Source organism: Harpia harpyja, chromosome 23, assembly GCF_026419915.1.
Source record: "Harpia harpyja isolate bHarHar1 chromosome 23, bHarHar1 primary haplotype, whole genome shotgun sequence".
Lineage (NCBI taxonomy): Eukaryota > Metazoa > Chordata > Aves > Accipitriformes > Accipitridae > Harpia > Harpia harpyja.
Genome location: NC_068962.1, coordinates 14,430,401 through 14,448,107, shown reverse-complemented (window position 1 = coordinate 14,448,107; position 17,707 = coordinate 14,430,401). Strand labels below are relative to the sequence as shown.

The 17,707-nt window shown below is 39.6% G+C and overlaps 1 protein-coding gene across 3 annotated transcripts in view; it reads left to right on the top strand.

Annotated features, from left to right (window-relative positions):
- Positions 1 to 17,707, top strand: part of TRHDE (thyrotropin releasing hormone degrading enzyme) — a 220,784-nt gene that overhangs the window by 178,161 nt on the left and 24,916 nt on the right. For all 3 annotated transcript variants that reach the window (XR_008233144.1, XM_052774609.1, XM_052774608.1), the window contains 3 exons: positions 10,694 to 10,841; positions 13,027 to 13,124; positions 13,602 to 13,709. Coding sequence is in view for 2 of the 3 variants with exons in the window: in XM_052774609.1 (XP_052630569.1) it covers positions 10,694 to 10,841; positions 13,027 to 13,124; positions 13,602 to 13,709 (354 nt within the window). In the remaining variant the exon portion in view is untranslated. The remainder of the gene's footprint in view (positions 1 to 10,693; positions 10,842 to 13,026; positions 13,125 to 13,601; positions 13,710 to 17,707) is intronic.

The following is a 17,707-nucleotide window of genomic DNA, read 5'->3' as shown; positions in this document are numbered from 1 at the left end:
ACATTTCAGCTAACGTTTGCATATGTTCGTACAAAAAGAATCAAAGTGATTGTTGAGAGTAATCACGCTAGAAGTCAGTTCTGCTTTTGTAGTATGTATCATGCATGCATCTGATCCTCTTGTGTAGCTAAGAGCAGTAAAGCAAATTGTACAGCATATTCCAGGGAAGTGCCAGTGCTGCAAGAGTATCCTGGACAATAGAAAAACCTGCTAAGAGCCAGGGAAGAAGTAGGAGAAAACTCTTCAGCACGTACAAAACAGAAACTGTAGATCTGAGTTCTCTGCAGAGTGTTCAGTGCAGGGGGTAGGTCTTGCTCTGGCTTACATCTGTCCTGTAGAAGTGGGTGATGTTGTTAATCCACATCCCTACAAAATTTGCCTATGCTTCAATTACTTCTGGTACATCCGAGTTATTATAGCAGTAATTGTTTTATCCCGTAAACGACATTAACTCTATTCTTAGCCGAACCCGGAATAAACTCTCAGGAAAACATCACTCTGGTTTCAAGGGAGTGAAAGAATTATTTTTAGCTAAAGGTTGTTAGCCTGTTTTCTTTTCACCCCATGGTCTTGGTCTGTTGCTGTTCAAGCTGGTCTCTGAACTCAGCCTGGTATGGATGTATCCATGTTGCAGTGCAGATGCCAGGGACTGCTCTGTAATGACAGGGGAGGGGAACAGTCTGTGAAATTCGTTTTGGGAACGTTAAGTAAACCAGGTCTGAATTACATTTCAAGAGAACACTTAACTTGGAGTTTGAGGTTAAACAAGAGGAGGAGAGTGGCATGAGTGGAGCTTGCTGAAGTTGCTTCTTGGCAACTTTGAGTATGGGAAAGGGGGCTGAGAGGTGCAAATACGGCTTCAGGAATCTGTGTGTTGGTGGGGCAAGGGGAAGTCTTCATCCAGCCTCACAACCTATGCCATTCTGGGGGGGCCCTATCCTCTCCTACCTAGCATACGCCTGTTCCCTGTGCCTCCCTCTCATCTACAGACACCTTTTTCTTCCCCACAGCTGCCTGGCCAGCCCTTTTCCCCACCTCCCTCACCTGTCCTCTCACAATAAGCAGCTTTTTTTCCTCCTTACCCTTATCCCAGAACCCCATTACTTGTCTTTCAGAGGGTCTGGCAGGACTAGTATGCTGCTACCTTGGTCAAGGTAGCAGCAATGAGCCACCCTGAGAGGCTGGAGGTGCTGCTCTAAACACCCTGTCCTTTCCCAACATCAACAAAGGATGTATGAATAAAAGGCAAGAACCAGCTTTTCTAGCTAGAAAGGGCAATGCTGATGCCTCATCAGCATGAACAAAATAGCCTGCCATCTTAGTAGCAGTCTGACTGCTTTGCCTGCTGTTTTGACCTGACTGCACCATTGCTTCTCCAAAACGATCCTACTTTTTGGGCTCACCTGATTAGGTTAGATATTAGGAAAAATTTTTTTACTGAGAGGGTTGTCAAACATTGGAATGGGCTGCCCAGGGAAGCGGTTGAGTCACCATCCTGGAGGTATTCAAAAAGCGAGTGGACAGGGTACTCCAGGGCATGGTTTAGTGGGCATGGTTAATGGTTGGACTCGATGATCTTGAAGGTCTTTTCCAACCGAAATGATTCTATGATTCTATGATTCTATGATTGCTGTTGGCCAAGATTGTTGTCAGGAGGTCTGATCTTTGCCAGTGTATGCTCTGTCTGCTTGGCAGAACATACTGCCAGGGTGAACTTTTGAATTCAAAGTGCAGATTATACTTTCAGGTTTTTTGGTCTTCATTTGCTGATTTTATAAAGCAGTTTTTTAACTGTAGACTAAGGTCCCTTCGTTTGACAAAATTTAAGAGGAATCTTGGGAATCAATGTTGTGTTAGTTTAGCTCCTTCCTGTCTGGCTAGAAGCGTGTTTTCCTCCACCCAGAAATGAAGCAGTGTGTGACAAGAAGGACCCTGTTACGACTACGGCACTGCACAGGGACTAGAGAAACCTGGGATGCTGTTTCTGCTGTGGACTTCCTAGGTGATCTTGGTAAAATCACTTAAACTGTTTGTGTCTGGTTTCTATCTGTAAAATGGAGATAAGAGAATAGGTGAGGGTTTAGGAGAATTTAAGAGAGTCTTTTATTATAAATATGTTTATAGGGAATTGCATTTACAGAAATAATATCCAATTCTGTAGATATTCTGGCAAACAAAATTCAGATTGCATGTGTATTTTCAAGATCAGTCTTCTGTGCTTTCCATGTGAAGTTTCTAGCTTTTAAACACATATTTCATTTGGCTAACTGATATGCAAATTATAAACATTAGAACAGGAAAAGAGAGATATGAAAAAGTACTGTGCATAATAATAAACAAACTCAATTTTGAATTTGCTCAAACATGCTCTCATAGATACCATTGCCCGTTGACAAGGAATAGAAGGGCTGTTTCATTCTACTCTTCCCAAGAAAATCATCAGGAAAGAAAATAACACTTTTAATAATTGAGTCATCTGAATTGACATCTATTAGCCTCTGAAATACATTCAAATTTCTTTAGTTAATTTAAGTGTGTGAATGACATATTTCTCAAAAATCAGGGTTACATGATGATGAAAAACATGACATACCTCACTTACTGCTTAGTCTTAATTTTCAGCAGTAAGATTATTCCTTTTCATCTTGCCTTACTCTTTTTTAATTCTTTTTTTTTCATATGGTGAAGAAGAGAAAAGGAGAGATATTGAACTCCAGTTTGAAGGAATTTTCTTTGCATTTTTACAAACACAGGGGGCTTTAAGTTTGGGGTTTTTTTTCTGTTTTCAACAAAGGTGATTAATTCAGATTAATATTAGCCTTTACTTATGTGGCAGCTCTAAAACTGTGCAAGATAATTTAAGCCATGTGATACCCTGATAATTACATTGAATTTGAACTATTCTTTGTAGGATGCTTCAAATGCTCTTGTGTGGAGTTGAATGTCATTTGAAGAGTCCTCAAATATTTTGCGTGTAAGAAAACATAATATTAAGCAGGCTTCACTTAAAACTGTCATACTCTCTGAATCCTTTGATGTTGGAGAGATTGAATGCTGATTAAATTTAGTACTTAAAATGAACTTGTAAGCCAAATATTGCTGTTGTATTTATCGAAGAGCAGATGTGCATTCCTGTCCGGTTTACGTGGAAGTCCATAGCTGGTACAAATCAGAATGCCTCCATTAAGTCACTTTGGATGTTTTAGAAAAGCAGAGTCCTTATCTGGTCCTAAGGCAGCCCAACCCTGGGAGTGGAAGATGAGGTAGATCATTCTTTGGTACTGGAGATCACAGGGCCTTTTTTACAGGTTGCCCATTAGTTTTCTATGAGAAAACATTCTTTCTCCAGCTTCCCTTGGTGAACATGGATACCAGGAATCACAAGTTTTTAATCTTTGACTTTCCAGTCTTGCAGGAGTTGCAGGTGAAATCTGTGACTACAGAGTTAGTTTCCCCTGTTCCATGGCTTGCCTTGCCCAAAGCTTTTTTTTATGTGTCAGGGTTCAACATACCTTGTTTTACTCAGCTGCCAAAGAACTGCTGTTAAAGCACTGTGGGAAAGAATATCCTGAATATATCAGTAGGGGCACCAGTCCTTGGTAGGCCCAGAAGAAATGGATAGGGTTAGAAAAAGCCAAATACAGTAAAATGTGAATGTTCATTGGCACCAGGTTTCTCTGTGAATGATTTTAAACCACACACTTGACTTTAAAGGTAAAAGAATGAATTAATGAACAAGAATTCTAACTTACTTTAAACTGTCCCTTTATGGGTTAATGAGTATAGTCTAATTATTCATCTATTGCACATGCACAGAAACAGAACTGAAGTTATTCTGAGTTGCACATCTATGTTCTGAAGAGCTGCGTTTTCCCCCTTCAAAATTACCCAGACAAAAAGCTGGTCATGTTTTACATTGTTCATAAGAAACAGACGATGCAGGGTGAGTTTTAAACCAGCAGCAAGTAAATCACCTCATTTCCATTGTTTCAACAATGCAGACCAGTTTGCTGCCAGCTTGGATTTTCTAATTTTGATTTAAACACATGACTTATAATGACTTTGTTGGGTGGTGGGACTAAGGGATTTATAGTGCACTTGTATGTGGGACTCTCATCACTGTACGGCAACCCTGTCGTTTTTCTGACAGAGTCTGTTTGACTGGTGCTGGATTTATGATAGAAATAATTCAGAACAGAGTAATAATTTTCCCTTGGCAATTACACTACCATTTGGTACTTTGTCCCTAAGGGGAAAATGAATGTGCTGGGATCTGTCCATAAGTTCAGCGGCTCAGTGTAAAGAACAAATCAAGGTCAGAATGCAGCTGAATGCACACTGATGTTTCGTAATATAATCTAGATCTCCTGCTTTTATCTGACTCATTAAAAGCTCATGTAATTTAAAGATTATTTTTGATTGCTGTGAGATTTTTAGTGGGAATTCTTTGTGAGGCATATTTCATTACCACGTTCAGTACTTTCTTTTTCTGTTCATTGCCTCTTTTCTCTGTAGCAATGGCCACCCTAGCAATTTCTTCAGTGTAAGCAGGATAGTACCTTGCTAAGGGTTGGTGCTTATGATATTATATAAATGTCATAAGCCACTTATATATATATATATATCTATCTTTTGAAAGGTATTTTTCCACCTCTGCCCTTGTCGTAAAAATGGGATATGACCTTTTCACCACAGTTTGTCAGCAGCTTCTTTAGGCATGAAGAACCTGCTGGAGCAGGATGTTTGTCTGGAGGTAATTTGTCTAATAACTAAAACAGATCTCTTTGCTGGTCTGTGTTCCTGTTCTCCTGTTCTCCACTTTAGTTCAGCAGGCAACGCTGAAATTAGGAGCACAGATGATAAGACAAACCCCATGTGGTGCTGTGTTTCTAACACACCCTAAAGTTCTCATGTGTAACAATGACTACAGAATGATTGACGTGCTGATAAACTGATGGGTAAGGACAGTAATATAAAAAGTGATAGAATAACGAAGCGTCTCAATTGTGATCTTTTTGGTTAAATTTTGCTTTTGTAGTCATGTTTTTTAAGTGATTCAGTATGGAGAAGGCCGGCTTAGAGATGGCTTGTAGAGGCTCTTTTTAAAGTCTGGGCTCCTTTCTGTGTGACCAGTGATGTTGTCGTGGTTTAACCCCAGCCGGCAGCTCGGCCCCACACAGCTGCTCACTCACTGCCCCCGGGTGGAATGGGGGAGAGAATAGGAAGGGTAAAAGTGAGAAAAGAACTGATGAGCAGAGATAAAGACAGTTTAATAGGTAAAGCAAAAGCCGTGCATGCAAGCAAAGCAAACCAAGGAATTCATTCCCCACGTCCCACGGGCAGGCAGGTGTTCAGCCATCTCCAGGACAGCAGGGCTCCATCATGTGCCTGACGGTGACTTGGGAAGACAAACGCCATCACTCCCAACGTCCCCCCCTTCCTTCTTCTTCCGCCAGCTTTATGTGCTGGGCATGACGTCCTATGGGCTGGAATGTCCCTTGGGTCTGCTGGGGTCAGCTGTCCTGGCTCTGTCCCCTCCCGACTCCTTGTGCCCCCCCAGCCCGCTCGCTGGTGGGGTGGGGGGAGAAGCAGAAACTTGACTCTGTGCAAGCACTGCCCAGCAATAACTAAAGCATCCCTGTGTTATCAATGCTGTTTCCAGCAGAAATCCAAAACATAGCCCCGTACCAGCTACTAGGAAGAAAATTAACTCTATCCCAGCCAAAACCAGCACAGATGTCAATCAAAGCCCTCTAATCTAGAATGCAATAAAGAGGGACCCCTGCTTTTTGCAGTTTGTACTGAAGGTACATGAACAACAGGTCATTTTAGGACATGAAATGGATCTGTTGGTACTCTTCTGTGAATATTTACAGGGCAAAAGACTAGAGTTATAATATTATCGTGCCTCTGAGAAGTACTGAAATTCTAGTGTTCCTAGGATATCCATCGCTAGAGGCCTATATAAACAAAACTGGACACATTTCTGTCAGGAAGGCATTGGTATGAATCCACTTTGGGTAGGGGAGAGACTAGATCGAGTTCTTAAGGTGGCTTCCAGCCTTTTCATTCCAGATGCTATAGGTGAAGTTTTGTAAACTTTATAACCTGCACTTGAGAGAAATGCTTAACCTGAACATCAGCTCGCATTCAGCCACTGTTTATGAGTCAACGCTGTTTGATTTCACTATTTTATCTGTTAAGATACTTGCCAAGACTATCCCAGATTCCTCTGCAGAATTTTTTTGGTTGTAGGTACATGCTCGCTCAGGTGGCTATTGGAGACATACCTGGAGAAACAGCATGACTGTTTCAGACCAGACATAAGATTTGACATCACAGTATTTCTGCAGTGTTGATGTTTGTTACCTGGTTTCAGTATAGCCCATAATCAGTAATTCCCCAAGTGACAGACAATATTTCAATTTTCCTCTGAGATGGCTAAGCTGGAAAAGAACCTTGTCTCTGAGGCCTGGCTCTCGTGCACTTGGAATTTGGCTGGCAATATCTGATGGTACTTTTGCTGGACTTTCAGGATAGCAATACAATTGACGGCTAAAAAGACACAAGAAAAATAAGGATTTCTGTCGCCGACCTTCCAGTGACGTTGTTGGAAGAGAGAGTGATAAATCAAGCTGCATGTGTAGAGTATGTACTTAACTTAGGTTATACTCTGTAGTGCCTTTGAGTAAATATTTCCAGACAGTTATATGACAGGGAAATTATTTTACGTATTTCCCTTTGATGGGAAGTTTGCTACTGTTACTTCTCTTATTATTGTAATGATAATTGTTAAACATTTCTGTTTAACATTTCTGCGGGTCTGTGTTTTTCCATCAGAGTTCACAGAGATACTCAGAACAGACTCGTTCTGTGTTCTGCCTTCTTTCCTCATCTAGGTTATTATCCTGCTCCACAAATGACACAAGTGATTTCAATTAGCAGTTGTCAGCCAGCTGGTGGTGTACGCTTGTCACAAGTCCTGTGACACTCCGGAGTCTTTGACCCTTCCTTCCTACTTCGCTGGATGCAGAAATTTTGCTTTTGCTGACCAGATCCTGTGTAACCATCTTTGAACCTAGTTCTTCCAGGCTAGTGAAGGAGAATCCTAGAAGCATGCCAGCACCCCTTGGCTGGTGGGCGAGTTTGCCACTGTTCAAGTGAGCCAGTACATCTTGCTGGATGCCGTATCCCTTGGGAAAGAGGAGTCTTGAAATAGCTCTTAGTGCTGGACGAGCTTTTAGTGTAAAGTAAAAGCATACCATTGTACTAAAACACAAAGCTTAAGGAACCAGCTGCTGTGCTTTGTGAAGATGCAGAACATTAGAGCATAGCTCACTGCACAGTCATGCGGCTTTGGCTAGTTTCTGTCTTCCGCTGCCCTGGTTGTCATGATAGTCATGCTACCTCTCAGGACAATTCACACAGGTCCTAGCTCTGTGATCTGGATTTTAGGACTTTTTTATCCATTTTATGGTTCATGGTTTATTTCTTTTATGGTTTACAGTGAGAGCTTCTCCTTATATCCTATTTTCTCTAACTATGAATGCCAAAAATTAGCAACATTAGTATTTGCCCTTACCCTTACCAAACTTTTTCCTTTTTTTGTGAATGACAATATTCCTCAAGCTTTTTAAACTGTAGCGTACATTTAATATTTTGTAACATATACGTTATATACCACATTTTACACAAAAAGGTAAAACAATGAATGTACTTATCACTACCTCTTGGCAGAAACTATTTAATGGCAAGTAGTCTGGGAGTGCAGTGTATTTGGAATAAGAGGTTCATAAGTACGGCTTAGTGGTTGAGGGTGAAAGAATAGGGCTATCATGGTTTTCTGTAGGTGTCCATACAATTAAATCATTAAATAATTTAATAATTTAATTAATAGTGTAGAATATAAAGAACATTCTGCCCAGGCAAAGTTCCTGAAGCACTTCTGTTCTCTCCAGGGAAGCGCTGCTATCTTAACTGCCACTGTAAGAGGATTTTAGATATGTCTTTGCTCAAGTTCCCTCAGAGGTTCAATCTAGCAACTGTACTGGAAGCACATCTGCCCGATGTGTGCTGACAGAGAGTTTAACATTGATCGTAGCAGCCATAACCACTTCCCCTCAAAATCATGGTCTGAAGTGATGAATTTGGTGTCATTTATATACCAGTGTCATCCACAAGGACCTCCCCTCATCCCCGTCCCTGCTCTCGGGGCTGATTCTGTTGATGTGGGGGGTTGATTTTGATGATACTGTGCATAAGATCTTCAAGGGTCATACCCAGAAAGAGAAGGAATTAAACAGGAAAAACTCAGACTTTGCCACAATCTGTTTCTGTGAGAAGGAACATACCCTTAGGGAAACAATAGGAGAAGTGGGGGACGGGGAGAGGCAGGCAGAATTGAATGGGCTGGTAAATTTGGAAGTTAGAAGCAGTCAGTGATGAGAGTAACAGTTTTTGTTGTGAACAGGATGAGTATCATCAGCTAAGAATCATGATTTTGAAACTTGATTAGGAAGGCCAAGAGCTCAGGAATAAGAGATAGATCTCTCTGCATTCACTTCTTATGTGTCTTGATGGAGAAGTTAAGCTTAAAAAGAAATAATCTGTTTTGCAGTGATGATTTCCCTTTTGCGCTTAGCATAGAGAGATTTAATTTTGGAAGCATGATCCTAAATGTCCATTAGTGCAGCTATAATAAACATTCATCTGTTTATTCCTTCAGCAGCATGTTTCCTAGAGCTATGCCTCTCGTTCCTTACTCCACACTTTCTCATGTCAATCAAATTATCAGTAACAATAATCACAAATCCCATTAGGAACTAATTACATATATGAAACTTCAAGTTAGTTTACCTCTTTGCTAACATTATATCCAAGATTTTTAACTGCAGTCAATCCAGCTTGCTTCTGGCTCCATTAATTATGGTTAAAGTATTAAGACCTAGAACTCATCTTAATGATACTCTGCTGCTTCCGAAATAAGACAGACCTATAAAATGGAGTAACTGTCTCTGTCTTCTGATGCATTGAACTCTGTCCGCCACCCACTCGTAAGAGCTCCACAATTCTCATTTCATATCTGCTCAGTTCCTGAGTGACACAGTGAGCTCCCCCAGTGATCTGGTTTTTCTTGCTTGAGTGTGTGCTGTAACTGGAGTTGAGAACGGAGCCTTGCTGATAAAACGTAGACAAAGATGACATGAAGCAGACTGGAGAGTAGGTTGTCATAAGGACATGGGATAGGTACTTTTGAAAGCTGTTACGTGAACTCACTTCCTTCCTGAGAACATGGAGGGAACAGGGTGTCATTCTTCCAATAGAGTGTGAAAAACAATGGCTTGCATGGATGTGCTGCACCTTGCAAGGAAACTATGGGTTTGGACCATACCAAAAAGAGAACCTATTTCAAATATTTCAGCAAAGTAGTTTTTATATGCTGTTACAACTGCGATAAAAATTGATATCAACATGTATGTATTGGTTCGTTTCCATAATAATCTGTGTAATTTTCATTGTTTGCTATATGCATGCATCTCTTCCCCAGACAGTGATGGAAATTAAGGGGAATATTTGCAACCAACAAGGAGCAAAAATAGTCTGTGAAGATATATCATACTGTAGCCTATGTTAAATTGAAGCTTGTGGAATCCAACTTGCTGAATTTAAGTGTTTTATGAAAACAGAATCATTATCTCCTCTTTAGGCAGGTAGAGAACTCCTTTGGGATTTAAACACATGCATCAGGAGAAGAATAGACCTGTGGGTTTCTGGAACGTTCACACCCACAGGGTTACACTTTGTTTCTGCAGTCTGGATAGTTAAGAAAAAATGCTGTTCAGAAAAAGAAAATGAGAGCAAATCCTAAAGCTTGATGTTTCCTGTGCTCATTTTTAAAAAGCAGCTTTCAGATGTTTGTGTCTGTATTGCCCTTTACTTGTAAAGCTATTAATTTAAAAAGCCTTCCTGACCCCCCCCCCCAAATTCTTTCCCTTGCAGGGAGAGGTCTTTTATGACTGTAAAAGAATGGGACAAAATTCTAACTGATTGATTTATAAACACCTGAAAAAAACCATAGTTTATGTGGAAAGTGCTGGAACATCCTTAACCAAAATGATGTCACTGGATGCCACTTCAGTTTAATAAAATAAGTCATTCCAAAGTGGCTTAAGGTGGATAGAAGGCAAGGCAGCTCTAAAGGAGAGAGAAAAGAGTGGGGAGGATAACTGTGAAACCTAAAGATGCTTCTTCACCAGGAGTTCTTCCCAATTGCCCATGGCCAGTAGAAATGATCCCTGAAGCAAAATGCCTTGGGTTGTTGATTTTATGCAGACAGCTTTCTATCTTACAAGTCAGCAAAGGAACACTTTCCTTTGTTTTTTTGCTTAAAGTCAGTTACTTTGTTGTTCATGTCTTTTATAGCCACAGGAATCCATGTAAAGTAGGGCTAGCTTGTCTAGTTTTCTTTCATGTGTGTTCATGCTTGCCTTCATCCAGTAAGTATGCTTGCACATGTGTTGGGAGAGACTGTGAGCTGCTGTTTTTTGTAAGGTTGACTTTTATGTCATTATAGTGTGATGAGTTTATCATGTTTTTCTGCCTTTTAATTTCATTTGGAAAAAAAGAAGTCATTTTTGCCTCATCATGTATCTTCTGCAAAGCCAATTTAATACTAACTTCTTTTATTGTGCAGAGCTGGTTATTTGCCTCAGAATATTCCTTTGGAGATTATCAGATACCTTTCAGAGGAGAAGGATTTTCTGCCTTGGCATGCTGCCAGCCGAGCTCTTTATCCTCTAGATAAGTTGTTGGACCGCACAGAAAGCTACAACATCTTCAATGTAAGAGATACAGTCTTCCTCCCTTCTTCCTTTCTCCTCCCCACCCCTGCCTCTCTCCCTCCCTCTTCTCTCCCCCGTCCTTCCTTGCTTCCTTCCTTCCTTTTCCTTCTTTCTTTCTCTCACTCTCTCTCCTTTCATTGCTAGGAGTTGAACTATTCCCAGTCAGATACTGTAAATGACCTAGGGATATTAGCTTTCTTCCTAATTATTCTTTATTTAAACATAGCAATTGTCAAGCTTTGGTTCATTTGCATTTGAAAAGTGATAACTGTTGTTTGAGGCATATATGATTAGTAGAAGGAAAGGTAATTATCCCTTCTATAAAATATTATGACAAATAAAGTATTTCACTTAAAAGAGCCAAAGTAATCTATTTCCAGATTTTCTCTTTCGAGGAGCCTCACGGCAATATTTAGATTGATGCCTAAGCTCAGCAAGGGCACCAAATGCAGGCACAACTGAACAGGACGCATGCAACTGAAGTAAAGATTTGTAGTCATTATTTCATCCAAAAAGCCATGGTGAATTCAATGCAGTTACCTTAATTAACAAGGATTAGATCACCATTGAATCAAAAGCCCATTCATAATTGGGTCCGAAGGGACAGCAGTAACAGCTAGCAGTAGATAATTAAGATAGACATGACAAACAATGACAAACATTTTAGCATTTTACCTGAAATAAAAAAAAAAAATCGTAGCTACGCTGAAGCATGTTTTATGAAGTACACAGAATTTGATTGCAGCCAGTGACAGTTATGAACTCTTGGGTTTTTTTATTCACTATGAATTTTATGTAGTCTACATATTTTCAATGGCCAACATACTGTAATTTTATGTAATTTTGTAAAGCCTTCAAATGGAGGAGCTCTCTAAAGCCTGAAATGCTTAAAGGTGCTTTTTTCTTCTTAAACATATATTTGCTTGTGTGCGTGTGTCCACAGATGCACAAGCTCAGAGAGCAGGAAGCTAGAGGTGGCTGGATGTATGTATACATGTAGAAGTACATACATATATATATATACACACACACATACGCAGAGGTATCTGCTGACATGGAAAATTATTTTTGTAGAACATGTACTAGAGATTAATGAAGGCATATTGAAATCTTTATGAACCTGGAGTGTAGGCCTACATGCAAACCAGAGCCATAATATAAAATGATGTTGAAATAATTTGCATGTTTAGTCTGTTGTTAGCCGCGCAGAAAAATTCTTAGGAGTCTGCCATTGCTATTTCACTTTTAAACATGGTTGTGTAAAGAAAACACAATTTTAATAAATAAAACCAGTAAAATTCATGGCCGGGTTGTGTTTTATCACTACTGATGAGAGCTTTGAAAGCAGAGGTGATAGCAGAGGAAATAAAAAGTCTTTTTAGTCACAGAATAACATATCTGCTAGAGAAAGCTGCACTATGAATCTCCTTCTCTGTTGACATCCTATATACATGCCTGTGCATCCACAATAATAAAATAGATGCTCTCCTATGCGGTTCTTTATATCTCAGTTCTCTTTTTCAAATTGGTGAATTCTACTGGCAAAAGATTACACTGAATACAATGAGAGTGGTTTTCTTCACAACTGGTCAGAATATGTAAATATGTCTCCTGTGTAAAAAGTAAAAGTAACTAAAATAGATCTTGGGCTTGTTTTGTTCTTTAAGCACACCAAAAACCTAAACTTAAAGTGTAGTGTCGTTAAATGTACAAAGCTTATTTGCAGCTACATTGTTCTGTATTCTGAAGTAAATTGACTGTGCTTACGTTGCCGTGGCTATGGATATTAAAATAATATTCTTTTAAAAGTGAACATGCACGGTGTAGTGGAGATTGGCCATAGAGTAGAAATTAAGCTGTTGACAGCCTTGCAACTTTTCAGCTGTGTATTGCGAGTTCAAAATAACATGTAAGAGACTTTTTAAATTGATGGAATTTATAACAATAAATTGTTTTATACTAGGCATCTGATCAAATAGCTGTTCTACAGATTACTTCTCCCTTATAGCAGTGAAGGAGGATTATAAGTGGACATGTTGCTTTGCTAAATGCAAATCAAAGTCTTTGGAAAGTCGGACATTATTTGAGGGTAAAAAGAGAGACAAAACCTCAATAGTCAGTAGTATTTCAATTTCAACTAAAACATAAATGTTAACATTAAATGTATTTTTCTTTTCCCCCTCAGGAGTATATTTTAAGACAAGTTGCATCAATGTATCTCAAGCTTGGATGGCCAACGAATAATTTAAACAAATCGCTTGTTCAGGCATCATACCAACATGAGTACTGTTATATTTCTTTTTTTATTGTTTGTGGGATATAGTTGTAATAATGCACTCTCCTACAGTTTGGTGTCATACTTTCCTAGTTCTGTTGTCCTTCTGTTTTTCCTTTCTGGGTTAGAGGGAGAGCAGCAAGATGCAGTGAGATGAATTCCTCTTCCCTGAGTTTGGAGAACATGATTTCCTAAGCCTTAATTTAATATTTGACTGCACTGCATTTTTAAGAACTTGGACTCATGTGACCACAGAGGTCAGGAAGAGTGCATAAGTGTAAAAGGGGGCTGGTTTTGGCCCATGACCTTTCTTTAGTTGTTGCAGCAGTTGTAGGCGTTAAATTGACACGGGGATTTGAATAGCTGGATTATCTTTGATATGTTGCCCAGCTATCAGTTGCTGCCTCTGTTATAAGAAATAGCTTTTTGTAAACATTCGAACACATTCACTAATGCAGCCTTATTGCTTTCTTTAATTTGGACAGAGAGTTGCGTCGGGAAGTCATCATGTTGGCCTGCAGCTTCGGTAACAAACACTGTCACCAGCAGGCTGCAACGTTAATCTCAGATTGGATTTCTAGCAATAGGAACCGGTAAGTGGAACTGAAATGTATACCTCCTATTTCTCCCACTCAGAGGCAATGCAGCTGGTATACTTTTCTGCTCCTGCCCGTCCCCATCCACCGTGCCCCGTTCTGCAGAGTGGTATGGGAGGAAGCAGAGGTCGCTGGCTGTTATTTAAAAATGTCTGTGAGGCTTCAGAATGAATTATTTGACTTTGCACTTATGAGTGGATGGAGGGGACACCCATGTAGCCTCTGCCCACTCCTGATAAATTGCTGTCAGGTAATTATATGCTAGAAGGCGAGAAGATGGGTTTTAAGGAGGGGTTTAAAGGAAGAAAGATGAGTGAACACCGCATTGGCAGACAAACACGGAGCCTGTGTCGGGGCAAGAGAGCAGAAGGTGCTAAGTGATTAAAGTGAGAGAGGTTAGAGGCAGAAGGACTGAGAAGTAAAAAAGGAGACAGAACAACGTATTTGGGGGAAATGTTATGAAGTACTTAAGGGTGAAGACTTGGAAATTAATGTGATTCAGGAATACATGGAAAAGCTCACGTAAGGTCTCACAGAGGTGATAATATGATAGCTGATGCGTTGAGCATTAGCAGCACTGTAGTGGTTTGACAGCAAATATGTAAGTTAGGCTGTCCAGACATAGGTTTATTCAGCTGAGGCAAAGGAACATGGGCTGTGGATGGTGTATGAAGTTTATCTTTTAAAGGCCAGCATCTAAGAAGTGTTAAATTACTGAAACTAATTTAAGTATGTAGTGATCTATGGACAATGAGATAAGTACAGACTATAGGTTGAGACCACGACTTCTTGAGAAAGAATGATGGATTTTCTGATTATGTGGCATGTGGGTGTAGAAGTATTTGCATAAGTACATCACATGATATTTTGATTTAAAGGAAAATATTTTACTTTCAAGTAACAAATTAGAAAAGAAGAAGTCTTTTTTAGTCCCAATCTTGTATTAGCTCTGCAAAAGGATCAGATCTCTATAGATATATAGGCCTGTAGGATTTTTCAAGACACCTTGGGCCAATCAGGTATTTGTTTGCAATTAAAATATGTCTGTCTGTCTTCGTAATCTTTGAAAACCCTCTACAGGCATACCTATTTACATAAGTACCTGAATGTCTTTTAAAACCAGCCATGAACTGAGCATGAACGGAAATTGCATTCCTGTATGACTTTGAAACTTCGGAAAAAAATTATCTTGAAACTATGACTATGTACCTTTAAATAAGGTGTGTGTGAGAGGGAGGGGTTTCTTGTGTAAGATGATACCAGATATATTTACTATGAAATATATACCCCAGGGTTTTCTATGAATTCTTATCATCATCAGCAACAATCAGTATGAAACTATTCAAAAAGGAGATTAAAGAGAAAGTATCAATGGAAACAATCTGCAAAAGTAATTTACTTAGATATTCATTTGCAAAATTAGTTAATCAAACCTAGCACCATCTATTAGCATGCACAGCAGTAGATTATTCAGTGTTAAAAAACTCACCCTGCAAAGCTTTCTCCTACCCTGTGTCTTTATCCTTTCCAACAGGATTGAAGAAGGAAGCATCAGGGGGAAAAAAAAAAAAAGCTTATTGCTTTACTAACAATAGTGCGAGAGGAAAGGAATAAATTTAAGGAGTCGTCTGAAGATTCATCTTAGCCTTTCTATGGGGCCATTCATGGGAGCACAAGACTGTGGTTGCCAGCGTATGACAAGTATTATGATAAAAGCATCACAGCAGGGCAGAGGAAGAGAATAGCTACTAAGTTAAAGCAGTGCATTTCTCCAAAGGAAATGCACAGTTTTGAAAAACAGCTGCAACAAATAATGTAATTACAGAATACAGATTGACAGTCAGCTGATACATAGGGGTACAACTTGCAAAGACGACAGAGATGTGTTTTTATTTATTTCTTAAGATTACAGGATTTGTTCGATTCCTGCCCCCTGCTCCCCGAATCTACCAGTTGCTATTCACAGAGCAGTCTCACATACTGAATGTAACTAACATAGAAGCAGACTCATTTCCTATCTACTTATATTGAAATGACATTGCAAAGGCTACTTGTACTAGCAGCTCGGTAGACATAAAATCAGTTTGTGTATCACAGTAACAACATTTGTAGGGCTCTGTCAGTGCTCTCTCAGGAATGTTTAGATCCCTGTGGCATCAGAGGTACCCCATATCATCTTTGCTCAGTTTAAACCAACTCGGACTGAAATCTGAAAATAAAGCCGGGGCTGTTTTCCCTGCTTTTCCACCAAGAAAATGATGATGATTCTATAATCAGAATGTAATTAACATGGTGTTTGAGTCATGCTTCTGCCTCTTTTAGCACTTCAGAGACAACAGCTAGCTCAAGTGCAAAGGGCAAGTGCATAAGTACAAGATACATGCAGAGAGCACATCCACCAGGTGCCATTTTGTGTTCTTTCTCATCAGTTAAGTGTTTTGCTCAGTTTGATGCCCTTAACAGCTGTTTGTGAATTTGCTGCAAACAGCCACCTCAGAATCTGTAGGAATCCCTCAGAGCTTGTTTCCTCACAAAGAAGGGGAAACTCATGCTGCTCATCTTTCTCCAGTCTTCTCCGGCAACTCCTGGTGAGGAAAGCTGGTGACAGGTACAGAAACTTTGTGTATCCTTGCCTGTTACACTCCTTATCAGCAATGAGTAAAGTTTTGTCTGCTGAAGACTACAGTTTTCTAGCACATGTACTCATCTACAAGAACCTAAAAGTTCTTGTAGATGCCCTTCCCTCTTCTGAAACAGAACAAAGACATCGACCGATGCGTTGCAGAAAGCCTGGTCTTGGTGGGTTTGCGTAGCCAGAGCACAAAGGTAGAGTTCCAGAGAGCTCAGAGATATTTTTATATGCAAGTATAATTTGAGTTTGACTATGACAGTAACAATAAGGCTAATTTGCAACCTTTCCACCCATCCTCTCCCAAAAACCTTACTCTGGAAGACAAGACATTTCATACAATGAGCTAATTCACAAGCAGCGCTTGTTGGGACGAACACAAATTCTTCAAAGCAGTAGGCCCCAAAATGAGACTATGGAATTAGGCTTGTGTCTCAAGATTCTAATCAATACAAAATTAGGGTAGTATTAAATTAATATGTGGTATTAAATATCATATAAATGCACAGGCAGTAAATGATACAGAGGAAGTTTTTGATTCCCTGGCAGTTACTGCAGTTAAAGTTCAAATAAGCATAACAGAGAATGTGCAATTGATTATACTGTAGAAGTGCTAACATTCATAACGTTTTAGCCATGTTTTTAATCTACAGCTTTTTAGAAGTTCTTTTGAAATGTTTTTTCTGTTTTACTTGTAGCATTTAATGATGGATAAAGTGTTGGGTAATAAACAAATACAGTAACATCTAACTCTGTTTTACCAGCACATGCCTACAGTTGCTGTGATTTTTAGTAATTATATTTAGTCTGGTACGTCCAGAAATTAATTACCATCTAGTCTTCACTGTAGGGGATTAAAATAATCATAATAATCAGTTACTGCTTGTACTTTGTAATTACATGTTCTTTACTGTGCAAATAATTTGCCACTGTTCACCAAGTAAAATAACGGTCATTCATAGCACAAAGCCAGAGGTCCTCTTTGTGTTTCCAGCACCATTTGAAAAAAGCCATTAGATTTCCAACTGTAGCACTGCAGATTTTCTTACGGGATTAGTAAAAAAAACCCCATGCATGTGAGCTGCAACATTAGCTTCCATGTATGAAAGTGGAATTCAGCTGAGAGGCTTGAAGGCTTGAATTTCTAAAGTGACTTAGGTGTGGCAGTGCTGCTTTTTTAGATGCCTGGCTCACAGGGCAGAATCAGACACTTGGAGTTATGTTTCCTACAAGGGGATTTGGGAACCTCTAAATGAAGCTGGTGGCAGCCACTATGCTGAGTGAAGAGCCTCTTAACATGAGACTGCGAAGAGAGGGTGGGCCCTCTGAGGGTCCAGCACTACAGGTAGAAAGATACCTATATCAA